The sequence below is a fragment of the Ambystoma mexicanum genome, chromosome 7q, assembly GCF_040938575.1.
Source record: "Ambystoma mexicanum isolate Mex_15411 chromosome 7q, UKY_AmexF1_1, whole genome shotgun sequence".
Classification (NCBI taxonomy): Eukaryota; Metazoa; Chordata; class Amphibia; order Caudata; family Ambystomatidae; genus Ambystoma; species Ambystoma mexicanum.
This window is the reverse complement of record NC_090941.1, coordinates 704,592,785-704,609,948: the sequence shown is the minus strand read 5'-3', so window position 1 is coordinate 704,609,948 and position 17,164 is coordinate 704,592,785. Positions and strand designations below refer to the sequence as shown.

At 46.2% G+C, this 17,164-nt stretch overlaps 1 protein-coding gene across 2 annotated transcripts in view; it reads right to left on the bottom strand.

Annotated features, from left to right (window-relative positions):
* ZDHHC20 (zinc finger DHHC-type palmitoyltransferase 20) overlaps positions 1-17,164 on the bottom strand; it is a 1,413,520-nt gene that overhangs the window by 679,004 nt on the left and 717,352 nt on the right. For both annotated transcript variants that reach the window (XM_069640342.1, XM_069640341.1), the window contains exon 7: positions 10,672-10,792. In XM_069640342.1, coding sequence (XP_069496443.1) covers positions 10,672-10,792 — 121 coding nt within the window. The remainder of the gene's footprint in view (positions 1-10,671; positions 10,793-17,164) is intronic.

Genomic DNA, 17,164 nt, shown 5'->3' with positions numbered 1-17,164 from the left:
CCCTCCCCAGCTCTTGGCGTTGACACAGCGAATCCCGTTGCAGCAGATTTTTGTTTCATCAGCGAGCCTCCTGGGTCCACCACGTTGGCTCCAGCCTTTCACCTCAGTTCTTGCGGAGAACCTCTGCGCTCTCTCCCGCCAGCAGCAGATTGCTTGAGTCTTATTAACAGACATCAACGTGCTTCTTCCCAGCTTGGAAATAAGCTCCCCCTAGTTTCCCCCGCAGTGAGTGCGTCTGCAATTCCTTTTGGGCTATGGCCCTCTGCTGATACCTGGGGGTTGCCCTTCTTTCTGAAGGGGTCAGACTGGTCTCCTTGGCTCTTCCAGTGCTCCCCAGCTCCCCACAGGCAGTTAGGGTGCAAGGGTTCCCTATTCCTACTTCTGGCACAGCAGTTCAAGGCCCTTATCAGCATCACAGGATTCCTGCAGCCAGGTCCTTCAGGGAGGGCCTCTCTCACTTCCTGAGTCTTTCCTTACTTTTATATTGGCTCTGGCCTACAGAAGGTGATTTTGGGTTCCTTGATTGGCGGGAATACCACGTACCATCTGGCGAGACCATCTTACTCCCAACTAGGATTTTCCTCCTCCTTCAAAACATGGTCCTCCCTCGGGCAGGAAGGGTCGGGATCATGGAGCAGCTGCTCTTGCTTGGCCATAGGGAGAGACCCCCTACGAGGGGAGATCATGAGGACAACACCAGACTCATCGCAGGTCGGTGACTCAAATCCTGGAAAGAGATCGATACAAATATGAACAGTGTTAAAGGGTTGGTGACCCAATTCTTGGAAAGAGATATTGATACAAATACAAACAGTATTAAGAAAGGGTCAGTGACCGAATATTTGGAGAGAGAGGTGGATACGAACAGTGTGAAGAAAGGGTTGATGACCCAATGCTTGGAAAAGGACATTGACACTAATACGACCAGTGTTAAGGAAGGGTCGGTGCCTCAATATTTGAAAAGAGGAAAGGATACCAATAAGAACTTTGCTTAGAAAGGGTTGGCGACCCAGTACTGGAAAAGCATTATTTCTTGCATGAAAGAAAGAGTGAGGAGAGCACAGAAAAGTACTGGCAAGATAGTGAACCAGGCAAATGGTGAGTCTGGGACTCACACCCATGAAAGGATATAAAGGCCTGCCAAAAGAGTAACCCAGTCACTGTGCAAGTCTGGGACCCATAACCAAGAACCAGAATTGTGATATCCTGGCAGGAGAGTGAACCAGGAGTAAGACGAGAAATAAACCCGAAACCATGGAACAGTGAGAACGAATAAAAAAGGGAAGACCATACCGCTCTTAAGGATCAGTAATAAAGCTGCAATACCCTGCCAGGAGAGAACACCAGTAGTAAAAAGAGTAACTGTTAAAGGCATGCACCAAATGCCTGTTAGGTTAATTGCGATAAACTAAAGATTCAAGAGACCTATGTGGTTAAAAAGAGACTCAAGGAAGGTTTAGTTCCCCTGGAATATATTGGATGGTGAAAAACAAGGGAACAAAGGGGAAATCGTTATTTTCCTTAAAGCTGTGGAAGCATAATAAGTGGAGAAACTCGAGTTAGAAGCCGTCCCCCTTGAAACTGTGAAGTTCAATATTGTATAAAGAAAGACACAAAGGGAGATTCCTTTATAACAGTGGAACATTATTTGACCTTTTCCCCCGAAAGTACCAGACGGAGTGAAAGACCAGAGGAAACATAGGGGAAGCGAGAATCCCTTCATGGAACTTGGATTTCATTTGTCTTTGGCACCTTAGAGCTTTAGTTTCTAAAGTCTGAAAGAGAGCTACAAGTACATAGCTTGCGAAAATCCCCTTGTTACACTTTATATAGTGTGTAAGGGTCAGTTTAGGGTTTTGGACACAGGACGAAGGGCAATTTTGTTCAACATCCTGACAGACGTTCTTTAGTTTCGTTGAGGCAGGTGAAACCTCTCTTAGGATAAGGGATAGATAGGATTTCTCCCAACCCTCTTATTATTTTGTGATAAATAAAAGTGTACAATCCACACTTAACGTGCTTCTGTGTCTGAGTCCTACTCTTAATCCCCAACAATACATTTAAAAGTGTAATGTCACACATCGATGGGCTATCTTTAACCAGTGTAACTTTAAAATAACTGAATTCCAGTTCACTGAATAAACTAAAGCAACCATTGGAAAAAGGGGCAGCATCTCTTGTGCCTCAACTTCAAAAGTTATTACTGGGCAGGTCAGATCTTCAGACTGACATTTTTGACTGTCCTAGCAAAGAGGTAGTCGTTTCATTTTTCTACACTGAAGAGGACATTTTCAGCCATGCCCACTCCAGAAGGATACCTTTACGGTGTGCGATTCTGATAAAAAAATAAAAAAAATCCAGCTAGACACAATTCAAGACATACCAAGAATTTAGCTTGGTATTGCCACTTCCTGGAAACCCTTGCTCAAAACAGCATGACCCCCAAATACAATAATCCTTTATTCACAGAAGTCTTCCAAACTAAGAAACAGATATATACAGAAGGGCTTTGTAATACTTTTGGGCAGCGCTTTGATACATAGGGGTGCTTTCTAGATACCACATTACAGAATCCAGGACTAGGTTGATAAGTCCCTTCTTCCTTTACTTCCAACTGAAATTATACTTGTTACAATATGTAGGCCTGGCTATTGGAGAATGGGAAACAGCCAGTCATGCACGAATTGCAGAATAAATAATGCTTGTAGAAGGTTACAATGTGGGTATATATATTTTTGATAGATAAACCAGACACAAAAAATTCAATGAGATGCTTGAAAAGTGGAGGCAAGATGGGGTTTCAGTGTCCATTAGGGACTGAAAATACATGTTCAGAATGTCCTTCATTCTAGCTGCCAGTAAATATAATAGACAACACTGCTTTGTTATGCGGGAAGCAGATTACACTCCACCATGGCTCAAAATGCTACTGAATGGACCTTGCCTCACGGCAATCGCTCCCAACCAAGCCGGACATCTGCCTTATGTGAACAATTTAGGCCATCCTTTGGATAGACATCTAGTATATTTTAAAAGGCGATGGATGGGGCACAACTCTGATCATACAGTGGCAAATATTAACCATGTTACTCACCGTAGTGATCACCTTACTCCTAGTCCATAGTCCCCTTTCCTCCATACTTATGGGACATTCCTCCGTCATGTGGGACAGGACCGGAGCACTTTGTAAAAGCATCAAAATTTTGCAAACATTTTAGTCCTTCCTCCCTTTTACGCGGGGCACTGCACGCTGCCGTAACCCCGCCCATCTTAGCTCTGCCCCGCGCATCAGTCCTTTTCTATCGCCAGGTCAGAGACCTTTAAGCAATAATAGAGGAACCTTATTAGAGGGTACAGCGGGCGGGCGTATGGAGGAAAGGGGACTATGGACTAGGAGTAAGGTGCTCACTACAGTGATTAACCTGCTTATACTCCTACGTCCCGTCCCCTTTCCTCCATACTTATGGGAGATTCCCAAGCACTCCTCAGAGGAACTACAGGTGGATGGAAAATCTCTTATTGAAATAGGCCCTTCAGCACAGCCTGGCCAAAATGAGCATCAGATCTGGAGCTCCGGTCTAGACAATAATGTTTACAAAAAGCCAATGGGGAGGCCCATGTAGCCGCCTTTGCAATGGTCTCCCCGGGGACATATTTCTGAAAGGCAACTGCAGCTGCCTTGCCCCACACCAGGTGCGCATGAATACCTTTAGGAGGCTGCAGACCTTGGACAGTGTAAGACTCCGTAATACAGGCCGTGATCCATCTGGAGCTGGTCGCCTTAGAGGCCTGCCTACCTTGTGGGTTACCAAAGGTCACCAATAGTTGAGAAAAGCTCCTAAACTCAGATGTTCTGTCCAGATAGAACTTAAGAGCCCTTCTCACATCCAAGCAATGTAGAACACTTTCTGCTTCTGAAGCTGGGTTTGGAAAGAAGACCAACAGGGAGATTGACTGATTCAGATGGAAATCAGAGACCATCTTTGGCAGGAAAGAGGGATTCGTCCGTAGGACCACCTTATCCTTGTGGCAAACCAAGAAGGGATGCTCCACCGATAGGGCTTGAGCTCACTCACACGCCCTGCTGAAGTAACGGCAACCAAAAAAGACACCTTCCATGAAAGGTGCTTAAGGTCCACCATGGCCATAGGTTGGAACGGTTTATGGCACAACACTAAGGACCGCATTCAGATCACACGTCGGGTGCGGCTTGCAAACCGGGGGGAAAAGACGTGTCAAACCTGCAAAGTGCCATCTAATGACCGGATTTGACAGTGAATAAGAGCACTGATCCATGGACAAGTAGGCGCCTACCGCTGAAAGATAAGTCCTGCATGACAGAACATGAACGCCCGATTCTGCTAGGTGAGACACGAAGGACAGCACCGTGTCAATCGTAGCCACCCTGGGGTCCAGCTGTTTGGCTAAGCACCAGTGACAGAACCAAAGCCACTTGCTCTTATACTGAGACCTCGTCGAGGGCTTCCTGGCTGCCTGAATTATTCGCATGTTATCAGCAGACAGGTTGAGATGCTCTAAAGATCTGAACTCAGGCACCATGCCGCCAAGTTGAATGATTGTGGAAAGGGGTGCCACAGCTGTTGATCCCTCTGGTGAAGCAGTTCGGGACTCACCAGTAGCCTGATCGTTGCACATACCGACAGATGCTGAAGTTCTGAGAACCAGAACCTGGCCGGCCACCAAGGGGCTATGAGCAGAAGAGAACAGTTCACGGTGTTCCTCAACTTGCAAATCGTCCGATGAATCAGAGGCAGAGACGGGAAAGCATAGGCCCTCATGTGGCAAGGAATCTCGAGAGCATCCCCGAGAGAGGAGGCTCCCAGACCATTTCTGGAGGCATACAGAGGAAGTTTCTTGTTTGCCGATGTCACAAAGAGGTCCACTTCCGGATTGCCCAAACATAGGAATATCCATGAAAGGATCTCTGCTTTCAATTCCCATTCGTAGCTCACCATTGTCGGCCGACTGAGCACATCCGCCATGACGTTCAGCTGGCCCGGGATGTGTACTGCTACCAGCCAGACACCATAACAAACCGCCCATTCCCAAATCTGGATGGTCAGAGCCACAAGAGGAGACATGTGGCCCTTCTGCTTGTTGATTGAATACATTGACACAAAACTGTGCGGATACAGACCACCTTGTTGGCAATGACCGGCCTGAACGCCTTGAGCGCTATGAAAATCGCCAGAAGCTCCAGATGATTTATGTGAAGGAGCTTGTCCTGGGGTGACCAAAGGTCCTAGGCCTGAAGAAGATCCAACGTCGCACCCCACCCTAGGAGGGAGGAGTCCGTCGTGACAGTCATATCAGGGTGGGGTCTTGAAACCCTGCACCCACTGACAGGTTGCTGAGAGACGACCACCACACCAGGTACGACCTCATGGAAGCCGGAATCAAAATCATCTTGGAGTCCGGATCCACCGCCTGACGCCAAGAGCTCCAAAGAGCCATTTGAGTCTGCCTCATCTTAAGCCGCGCAAGAGGAAGAGTCAATACACACAAGGCCATGAGGCCCAGAAGCCTCTGGAACCACCAGGCCGCCATGCTCTCCGACTGCGCAAACATCTGACACCGCAAACATCTGACACGTGGCCAACAGATCCGCCGTTCTGTCCCCGGTCAGGTAAATTCTACATTCTAACATGTTCCAGCACAAACCCAGGAAGATCAAGTCCTGAATGACCGTCATGGAAGATTTCCGCCAGTTCACCGACAGCCCAAGGTGGAACAGGAGCTGGAGGAGAGACTGAAGATTGCACACGGCTTTCAGCGGGCAAGGGCTGCGCAACTGCCAATCGTCCAGGTAAGGATACCCTGTAGACGAAGATAAGCTGCAATCACCGACATCTTCGTAAAGACACGCGGTGCCGTGCTGAGGCCAAAGGGAAGCACTCGGAACTGGAAATACTCCTCTCCCACAGAGAAACGCAGGTATCTCCGGTGTGGATTCCAGATCAGAATATGCATGTACGCATCCTGAAGGTCCACCACACTGAGCCAATCACCCATCTGTAAAGAGGACTTTATCTGAGCAGGCATGATCATCTTGAATTTCTCGTGGGGTAGGAAAAGATTGAACTGGGAAAGGTCTAGAATGGTGCGCAGGCCAGCCTGGTTGGATTTGGGCACCGTAAACAGTCGAGGGTAGAAGCCCTCCCCTCGTTCCCCTAGGGGAACGGGTTCCACCGCTCTGAGATCCAGTAACTTCTGGATCTCGGCCCTGAGGGAGGGCGACCCAGACTGCTTGAAGGGAGGATTGATGGGTGGAGTAGGGGTAAGGGGTAAGCGGAAGCCCGCCCGAGCGACTGACAAGATCCACCGGTCCTCGGTGATGGTCTGCCACGCCTCCCAATGAGACGCAATGCGTCCTCCCACCGGGGTCTTGTGCGAGCACAGAGAACCCTCATTTGGCTGGTTTTTCAGTGGCGGCACCACCTGAACCTGAGGAGTAGGCTGAGGAGCAGGAGAAATATCGACTCTGTTGCTGCCTCTGGTGGGAATTTCCCAAAGGGGTATCGACTCTGTGGGATTTCCGGTCCAGAAAACCCCTAAAACCAGAGGAGGGCCGGGGCTCTGACAACAGTCTCTGTGTCCTAAATGGTGGTTTCACCAGGACAGACAAGGACTTGGCGGTCTGGGTGCTATCCTTCGTTTTGGTCAGCTCCACATCCGTTGTGGAATGAAAAAGCTCCTTGCCATCAAACAGCAGATCCAAAACCTTATCCTGCACCTCCTTAGAGAACTTGGTGGCGTGCAGCCAAGCCTGACGAGAAGTATCCACTCCAAGCATAAGGCCTCGGGCCGAAGCGTCGACATGATGAGCCTCAGCCTCCAGCAGATCCTGAGCCAGGACCCTGGCATCCGACAAACCTGCCTTGAAGTCGTCAAGCAAGCTTTTCGGCGGGGATGAATTCCTCAAACTCCGACAGACCTTGCCACATTTTCATATTCGCCCCGCTAACACCAGTTCTGCATTGGCCTGACGCAATTGCAGGGCTGAGTTAGCAAAAATGTTCCTCCCAAGGGAGTCAAGAAGCTTATCCTCTTTGCTTAGGACCTGTGTAGCCGTCGAAGTGGAGGATGCCGCAGGTCCGGACTGCAAAGTGGCCGCAGCCACGACCGTGGAGGAGGGGGGTGGACACGACGCTAAGGCCACCTCCTTCGAAGAATGAAGCCTGTAGCGCGCATCAATTTTCTTATTGACAAACAGCCCAGAGTGTGGTTTCTCCCATACTCTACAGACCTCTGCCAAAACGTCCTTCTGCAAGAACAAGCCGGTACGCTCCGAAGGAGACACGGTGAACCCCCCGAAAGCACACCCTCCTGCGGAACGGGTGCCTCGGGTACTGGAACATCCAACAAACACATGTCCAGCACCCGGTCGCGAAACCCTCTGATAGAGCGGGCTGGTCTTCGCTGCCCTGATCAGCCTGTACATCATCCGATAGATCCGGATCAGGTTCAGTCACATCCGGCACCACAATCGCCTTGTCCACTGGAGTCAATGGAGGTGGGGGTGGAAGAGTTGGGGGAGGCCCAGCCGGCAAAGGCAGCGCCGGCGGAGGCACAGGCGGCGTAGCCGGGACCGTTGGTGCAGGTGGGCATATCTCCCTAAACAGGCCCTTAAAAGTACTCCTTCATGGGGTTGGAACGCATAGGTTTCTGGAACTTGCCGAAAAAGGCGTCCTCCGCCGATGACTTAGGCGTAACAGGAGGCCTCTCATGAGGAGGGTAATTCCAAGGGTGCAGGGGAGAGGGTTGCCAAGAGGGCTCTTCCCTGCTGTTGTCTACATAAATCAAGGGCGCCGATGCCGCCAGCAGTGAGACATTGTGTGGTAGAGACATCTAAGCATTCCAGTCATACTGGACGAAACGGATGTGCATAAGGAAACCGATGTTCACCTGAAAGAGAACCCCCTACACCTAAGGCCGATGGCGTAGTTGTAAGGGTTGTATCCAAAATGGCCACCGTGGTCTTGGCGGGAACAGCCGCCATTTTGTCGGCACCTGAGGAGAACTGCGACACGTGTGGAAGTGAGGCAGGGGTCCCCACAAGTGGGTCAGGGGTCTTCATTTTAGCCTCCACACAAGGAACCTCGGCCGAGCCGGTACTGTGTGGCCTATGATGTTTTTGTGACATGCTAACAGCCAAACTAGCCTTCATAGGAAGGACCTAGGCACTGCCGGTAAAGGATGATTTACCGTTCAAAACCTCACTCCTTGCCCCCTCAACAGTCCACACTGCAAGAGCGGGAACGATGAGGAACACCTTTCACCGACAAGGCCTTAACAGGCCTCTCAGAACTGTTGGTCACCTTAGCCTCTAAACGAGGGACCTCGGACCCGAGTCCGGTAGAAGCCTCTTCACGCCGGGCCTCAGACTTCTGTTCGGTACCGACAAACCCAGTCGTGGCCCCAGGGCGCACCCCGGTACAAATGAGGGAAGCTCCAATCAAGGAGGCCTCGGAGGGAGCTCCGGTACCCCACGACTCAGTAGAACTAGGTCTACAAACAGCCCCCACAGGAGGGGCCTCGGATTGTGATCTGGTGTCAACAGGCCCCTTATGGACACCCTCAGAGAAAACTCTGGTACACTTTAGGCCTAGACGGCACCTCAGGGCAAGCCCCGGTAACAGAGCCCTTGACGCTCCTCCCAGACCGAGAAGACCCCGGAAAGGAGTCCCCAGAGGAAGAAGTTGGAAGAAAAAATCTTCCGCAGATGCTAAGTCCGTCCATTCTTGAACGAGCGGAGAAAAGGACTGATGGGCACTGTGTGGGGCGGAGCTAAGATGGGTGGGGTTAAAGCTGCGTGCAGTACCCCGCGTAAAAGAGAGGAAGGACTAATATTTTTGCAAAATGTTGATGCTTTTACAAAGTGCTTAGGTCCCATCCCACAGGAAGGAGGAATGTCCCATAAGTATGGAGGAAAGGGGATGGGACGTACGAGTAATAATAGTTTAAGCACGGCGGCGCAGATGGTGGTTTTTACCCTTATGTTTTCTAGTGTTGTTGTAGGCAAAACTTGAGTTATCAAGAGAACAACTGATTTTAAGGAGTGCTCTGAAATAGCAAAGCAACTGATAGAACTACAACATGTAACAAAACTAAAGTATGTGTAATACACCACACTAGGAAGTATGGCACACACGTGTAACTTCGTTAAAATCATGGGCAGCACGAGAAGAGTGATATCAACTCCTAATTTTCGCAATTGACTAGAGCTTCATTGGGATGCAAGTAGATCTGCACTTGGTGAGGCCTCTTCCATCCTCATGCACTCCTCTGTAGACTCAAATTACTGTTCTTGGTGGTGGACAACCTTGTGCCAACAATTCGCTGCCTGAAAGGAAGATGGTTTGGAAAGACCAGTTTTTGGCCCAAGGATTAAGGCAGCAGTGTCAGAATCAGAGACTATAAAACTGCTGGGGTCTGCCCACCCACTCAGACCTTATTAAAAAAAGAAAGATTAAAAGAAAGATGGTGCACAAGAATCTATACTCTGTCGACTAATCGATGGTAATGAAAAGCTATATTACCGCTTTGTGGGTAAGAGTGAAGAGGAAACATGGGCAAAGGAGAACATTGTTAATTTTGATAGAGGTAATTAAGAGTAGAATGGCCACAGGCTGCTTAAAATTTAATTTTTTGGTATTTTACAGTTTGGGTAATGTTGGGAAACTATATGAAAAAGATAACAGACTGAGTCGATAAGAATTTTACAACTCATTAACATGTGGAAGCTAGACAATAATGTACTCAAAGTGCTAATTGGTGATACCTTTATTGATACCATATTGTCATTAAAGGAAAGTTCTTTTGGGATAGCTAATATTAATAACTATTGTAAGAACTTACTAAGTCAAACTACATTGTCCCAATTTGGTTTAAGATATGTAGCAATGAAAAGTTTTGCACAGCATCATTAACTAATTTGAAGCACACAAATAATTCAGTATTACTTCATGAGGTGGCATAACTGTACTCTCATGAAATGCATAGGTGTACCTAAAGAACATCAGTTTAGTAATGAGTAACAAATGACTAATTATTATGCACATATCGTTACTGAGTACATTTTAACATACCAAGCGATTAACCAATATCTCATTGGGCATCCCCCTAGATTGTGGAGTCATTAACAGTTGGTCCCCTCCAGAAACACCCTTCATTGCTTTCTGTAAATCCTGTATATTTCCCAGCACTTGCGCATGCAGTTAACACCATTTGCAACATATACATATTTATAAATAGTACACATTAATAGAAATAACAAAAGGGGATCATTGGGGCCTCAGTGTTAGAAAACCAACGAGATCCACTTTTCTCAATTCTGGGAACTCAATCGAAGTATAGAACAACCAGAGAGCCATTAGGGGTGCGAAAGGCATACCTCTGCTACTAATAACTCATTACCAAACTGTTCTTATACTTTTGTTAGATATTAATTTTGAATGCATTGTTACTGCACCTTATGAAGCATCAATCTTAATACATCTGTAGCAACAAAGTACCTATGTATTTTCTTACCTAGGCACATAACCTACCAAAATCAACATTTACAGCTAGGTCTATACTGCTGTAGCGAACATACAATTGTTTATTGCAAAGTTTCAACCAGTAGAACATTGTAATTAGATGTATGCTTACTGTCCAAAATGCGATGAAGTACGGAAGCACTGTTGCAGCAATGAAGAGACAGTACAACAAGGAGTACAATAGAAACAAGAGGAAGAATTTGTAGTTGGAAAAGCCCACACAATTGTTCACCCTAAAAAAGACAAAGCAAGAGAAACTTTTTAAAACTACACATTAACAAACAAATGGAACACCTGCGCATCAGTAAACCAACAAAAGTCAACATGGAGTCTGAATTTCAATGGTTGCTAAGTAAATCTTCAAAATACTTAAAGCTGTAAGAAGTAGATGGTAAATAATGAATGAATATTAATGTCTATGCTGATGGAAAACTTTAAAGTCTAGGACACTTAGACAATAAGTGGGCACCTTGACCCTCTGATCATAGCACAGTGTTTTACTAAACACCCTCCTTTCGTACCAACACCACACTATATGTTTTGGCCAGTCTCTAGACCGCCTCCTCCCTTTTCTGACATACGCTGACAAAAATCCACCACCCTCCCACTGTCATGTCCAAACAGTTAAATCTCCCCCAAAGTCAATCTAGGTGCATCACGGTGCTCACTCCTTTTTAAAGGTATGGCTAGGCAACCTCACCATCAAGTGATGTTTGACTAGTTACCGCTACACTCAGATTCTCATTCGTCAGCACTAAACCTACTTGATTACCAGCTATTGTCCTGTTGCATAACGTGATTCGCACAACCGAGTACAAACCCTGTGGCTCAAACCTTAGGAGGGTAGGTCTAAAATTCTAATTCTAAAATGCCAAACTGATCTCTAGTCCTGCTGCCCGTACCTGCTTACCTGGGCTCCCCTTTCTTTGCCTCCCACAGTCTTTAAAAACTTGGCTTCCACACGTGATGGAATATTTCCACCCTTCCAAAATCAATTTCGCCCTCTGCACCAGCTTGATCTACTGGCAAGCCTTAATTAAAATATTGGCTCCCTGAGATGTAGGAGTCAAAAACAGGGGAAACTGAGTAAGCATAGCAATCCTCACTCCGAACATGGTTTGTGAGTAGTGCGACTTGTGACAGAGGCATGATAGAAACATTGGATTCCCTAGCAGGGAAAGGAGGTTATGGATGCAGACATGTCCCCACGTATGTGGCTTCACGACAGGCTAAAATGTCCTGCTCATGTCTTCTTAGCTGTAAGGAAGAGAATGGGTGAGAGAACGTTGTAGAAACAGAGGCTACTGGCACGCATATGTGATTAGTATGAGGTTATACTGCAACCAGCTTATCCTACTTACGTAGTCTGACACAATGGAAAGAGGTGATGGGGAGTTCCAGTGGTGCTGGCACAAAATTAGAAGTGCTTGGCAAAACAAGAATAAGAGCATGCCAAACTGAAACAGAAATGGCACCTCTCTGATGTCATAAGTGGTACACAACCCCCCCATTATAATCACACATTTCTTTTGCTATACCTGAAGTAAACTGTGCCTGTGCTATCCCCTCACCTGACAAAGTGACTCATCAGACCTTCATCTCCTTTAAAATTGACTAAGTCAGTCTTTCCTCTCAAACCCCCCCTCCCAAACCCCTCCCCCCAAACCCCTTCTGCCTTCTCTGGACCTCAGATGAAGCACAACACTGCCTCATGGACCCTCTTGAGATTCAGCAAATGTTGACCACCTACTGTGCCCCCTTGTTAACAGGAGGATCCAGGGCATGTCTGCTAGTGCATAGTTCACTGAGCCTTCCCTCAATAGCACCCACACCATCTTACCTGCAAATTCAAACTATGCCCCACAGCCCCTTTCAATTTCCCCACTTGGCTTCACCTCTCTAATAATCATGCACCACAAGGCAAAATCCAGAAGCCATGCCTTTTGGTCACCTTTGCTTTGCTGACCATCAGAAGATTCATGGCCATTCTGAAATACTGTAAAGACTTGGCACTTTGCTCCCCATTTCCTTTCTCCCTGCCACCTTGCCCTTCGGCAGAAACACTGTTACTGATGTAGGTCGTGCTCTACAGGTACTGAACAAAATAAATACTATTAGTTGAAACAGTACCATAGAAAACACCAACATTTGGACCGTCATATATGCATAGATTCAAAAATGAATAGCCATGAGCACCACATTAAGCTCCACAAACCAGCACTGCCAGACTTCCAGAAGAGACTTTCACTTCAAATACATCTCTGAAATCATACAACTGTCATCATAAGAAATGTTACAGAAAAATTCTTAAAATTGTATTAGCACAGACTGAACATCAGCAACTAATATTGTACTGCAGATCTCCCAAAAAAGTAGCAATGCCTCCCGATACGAAAATGGGCTACACACCAACAGCACTTTTACATTTAAATTAGCTGCATGTTCCAATCGAAGGTCATCTGAACACCAACATAATACCACAACAGAGGAAGTAGGTTAAAATTACTACATTGAAGGTGGCCTTAAGCAAGATGGTGCAGTATACTGACCATTTTCAACTACTGGTCTGAGCGTTACCTCTAGTTAACATTTTTCCATGATGAAACAGAAAGTGCTTTTTCATAACCAGATATTTTGGAAAATGGCCGGGAAAGGAACATCTCAGTGTTCACTTCTTAATGATTTTGTTTACTTTGCAGATTCAAAATTGGTTTGTTTTTGAAGACTTTTGTAGTATAAAAAGCATGGGAAAAGTCAAGGGCCAGGAACAGATTGTCTGGAGTGCTACCTCTGGCAGCATGATTGGATATGGACCCTAAAAAAATCCAGTTACTCAGGTATAAGACGACACCAATTTCTTATCTGTGCAGGTGGGGCAATACAACGCTTCTAGGTGCAGATTTAAGGCCATAAGAAAATCTTTTTAATTATTAGTAATACAAGAATCCTGGGCCTACGTGTACAATATATAGTTATATATTATATTGCTGCACTGGAGACAGTATACTTAAGGTTACATTAAACTTTACATAGGAAAATTCAACCCCAACCTTTGAACCCCTTGATGGATCTTCACCAGAATTCAGGCAGTGAGAATGGTGCATCATGCTGAGAATTGATGTGCTGGTTAAAAGCTGTTGGAAAACAACTTTGTTTGCTTTCTTGAAATGAAATAATTTTGGGATCATGATTTCTCAAAATTGTCAGCTACCATTTCTGAGATTATTGGCACACTATTTACACAATTCTGTTAGACAAACTCGAAATATTAAGTTGTGAAGAATTAAATTTACCTATGTTTTTGACATGGGCAGGGGATCTGTGCATTCAGAAAAAAAAGACAACTTATGCCATAATACTAAACATGCACTACAAACATATCCAATATATATGAATAAAGACACTGACAGGGCAATGACCCAGTCAGTTGGGTAAGGTGGAAATGGGGAGACCCAAGTCTGAGACCCTTTCATGTTCCCTGTCTGTTAATGGTGCCGCCCAAATGCCTCCAAGCACTTTTTCCGGCCAGTGTTTTTTTTTCCTCTTATTCAGGACCACAACTCCCAAAAAGCACCTGGAAGCAACCATGAAAACTCAGCCTTGCACCTAACGAGCAGACATCCTTAACTGCTGCAGCTAAAACGGCATATAAACCAACACCAAAAAACGCCATTGTCAAAAGCCCCAGAAAAACAAATAACTCTCTGTAGCAGTAAAACAAACTTTCAAACCTGACAGAGGTTTCAAGCATGACAGAGAAACAGCAGAACAGCCATTACATACTGTTACAAAAACCGTACTGGAAAAGTGGGAGGAGCAGAGAGGGGTTATGAAAGTCTCTCATGTCTAACCCAGTCCCTGCAGAAAAGAATCAAAGATTAGTTCATAGAGTCGGTTAAGCGCTGCAGCCAATGGAAGGAGAAGAGGGTGACAGAAGCACTGTATAAAAGGAGATAGAAGGAAGTGAGTGGGAGTTCGGGTGAGGCCAAAGGAGGCAGAGGCCGACCAAGAAACTATACTGAAGAAGGACAACAGAGGAGAATGAAGGCAGATTACTCACGCAGTGTGCAAGGTGAAGTATTTATTATGGCGAGTGGTAGCTGTTTGTGCGTGAAGAAGGGAATCAGAGCGCATTGGTGATGGTAGTAGTGAGGAAAGAGAGGGAGTGAGTGTAGTAGGCAGAGTGAGAGGGTGTGGGTGTTGTGAGAGTAGAGGGATGTGCAGGAGAGACGCGAGAGGGGTTGTGAGAATAGTAAGTATGAAAGTATGAAAGTATTGGGAGAGCGAGCAGGGCACCATATCCCTGAGTAGGGAGAGAGAAGAGGGGTGTAGTGGGAGGTGAGGAGGGAGGTGTAGCGAGAGGTGTGGGGAGAGTAGCAGTAGTACAAAGTGGGAAGGAATAGTTGCAGTAGTGCAGGGGGATAGAGTAGCAGGGTTCGAAAGTGAGGGGAGCTGTGAGCTATTTAGCTCCTGCTTCTACCCTGGCAACAGCTACCAGGAGCTACATTTGGCTCCCATGCCAACTGATGCCAAACAAACCTATATGAATTTAACTTTGTGCATTTGGGAAAGTCTATAAATGAGCACTAGGACACATCTAAATGATATTTAAAGCATAAGAGGTTATCAAATATAAGCAAAATGTTAGGTTGGCATCATATGTGAAAGTTAGATTTGTGGAACAGCATGTACTAGCTCCTGGTTCCCCAGTGGTAGCTCCTGCTCACTTGCTAATGCCGCAGACCCAGGAGCTACTTTTAGCTCCTGCTTATCCAATCTTAATTTCGATCCTTGGAGTAGCGGTATTGGGCACAGTGGAGAGTAGTAGGGGTGTGGAGAAGATAGATGAGTGGAAGGAAGGAGGGACGGACATTGTAGGTGAGAGAAGGAAGTGCCAGGAGTGTGAGAAGAGATGGTTGGTGAAGTAGGAGGAAGGAGAGTGGGAGAAGGGAGTGCACTGTGGAGACATTGGCAGGTTAACATCTGAGCATGCAAAGGTGCAACCCAGCGAGGTCTGGATATCTGGAAGGCCGAACCTTTCCTTTGTTCAATCTGAGGGCAGGGCCGACCTAGATTGTACGCAGAGGGAGCTTAAATAGATTAGGTGTCTGCCACTAGGCCATCAGGACAAGATAGTTTATAGACAGTTGGGATTACTGATCACCAGAGACCATCCTGGGGCAGAGGGACGCCTTGGTTATGGAGGGAATGGGCCGCACTAGACGAGAGAGAGGGGATGAAGGCGCTTAGCAACACCCCCACCCCAGCCCAGGGCATCTCAGTGAACAAAGCTGCCTATCTGGATATGGAACAATCTGCACATTGCAACATTAATCACATCTTCAGTTGTTTGAAAATAAAACCCCTTAAATGTTTAGTGGGAGTCTTCGTTATTTTCACCATCTTTGACAACACCCATATAGGGTGGGGTTACCAGCAACTTTTGTCATAAAAATGTACAAATGCATTGCATGCGCCACCAACACCACCATGCACATGGTAATAGCGAGACAGAAATATACTTATACAGCAACAACAATGTACACACTTCGTAAACTGAACACATGATTCACCCCTTGGTTTACATTGTTCTCCATTGCTGGAAAATCCATTTGTTAACTTGAAGTGACTGTTCCTGGCTCCTAAGCCTTGTGTTCACGAATGTTCTTTATACGTCTACATTTTGTGTCAGTTGTAACTCCTCTTTAGTGCCAGCGTGGGGCCGTGTTGTAAGATCCAACATGGCATGCAAATGCACAATGACTCCATGATTGTCATGAAGATTATCCCAACTTCTTATATTAGCCAATTCCACGCTAGTACATGCAGACCCACATACAAAAATAAACGGCCCCAGTCCCACCTATTCTAAAAAGCAAAGAAGACAAATGGGAAACCAATCTAAGAACAAATAGAAAGTAATCACATTTTCCATTTATTTTTCAAAAACCATAAATGCAAATATAGGTACATTTAAAGTAAGTATGATTTTTTTTTTCACACAATGTAATATTACAAAGATGTCCCGAGGACTTCATAAAACCGCCACTGCCATCCGAACAGTTCACCATACTCTCCTCTGCTGCCTCGGTTCCCCTGCTCACAGACACACACACAAAATACTACAATCATGTTATGTTCAGCAATTAGGCTTTTATACTGCATGAGTCACCACTGCAGTGGCCTTAAATCACCAAAACATTGCCCTTGTGTAGTCGAATTGTGACGTAGTCTGCCCTTTGTATACACCAGACCTTTGTCTGTGGGCGGGCTAGACTAATGTGAGTGTGAGGGAAAGGTGAGAAGAAAAATGAACCCCAAAAAAATTGGTTGACACAAACATGACAGGGCTAAATTCATCCTAGTCCTGACTTGCATGCATAAGAATAGGTGTACCAGAATGTGAAAAGGAAAGTATGCAAGCTACCTCAAGTAGTAAAATGTAATGGGCTACAGCAGTATGCAGGCGCTGAGAAATGTTCTACTACTATTTATTGCGTAATCGTTGTGTGATGGCCTTGAGGTGTGCTTAACAGTACTTTAAAGTATTGGGGGGCCCCTAAACCAGCTGGTCATATCGGATGCCGACTGGCATACAGCAATGA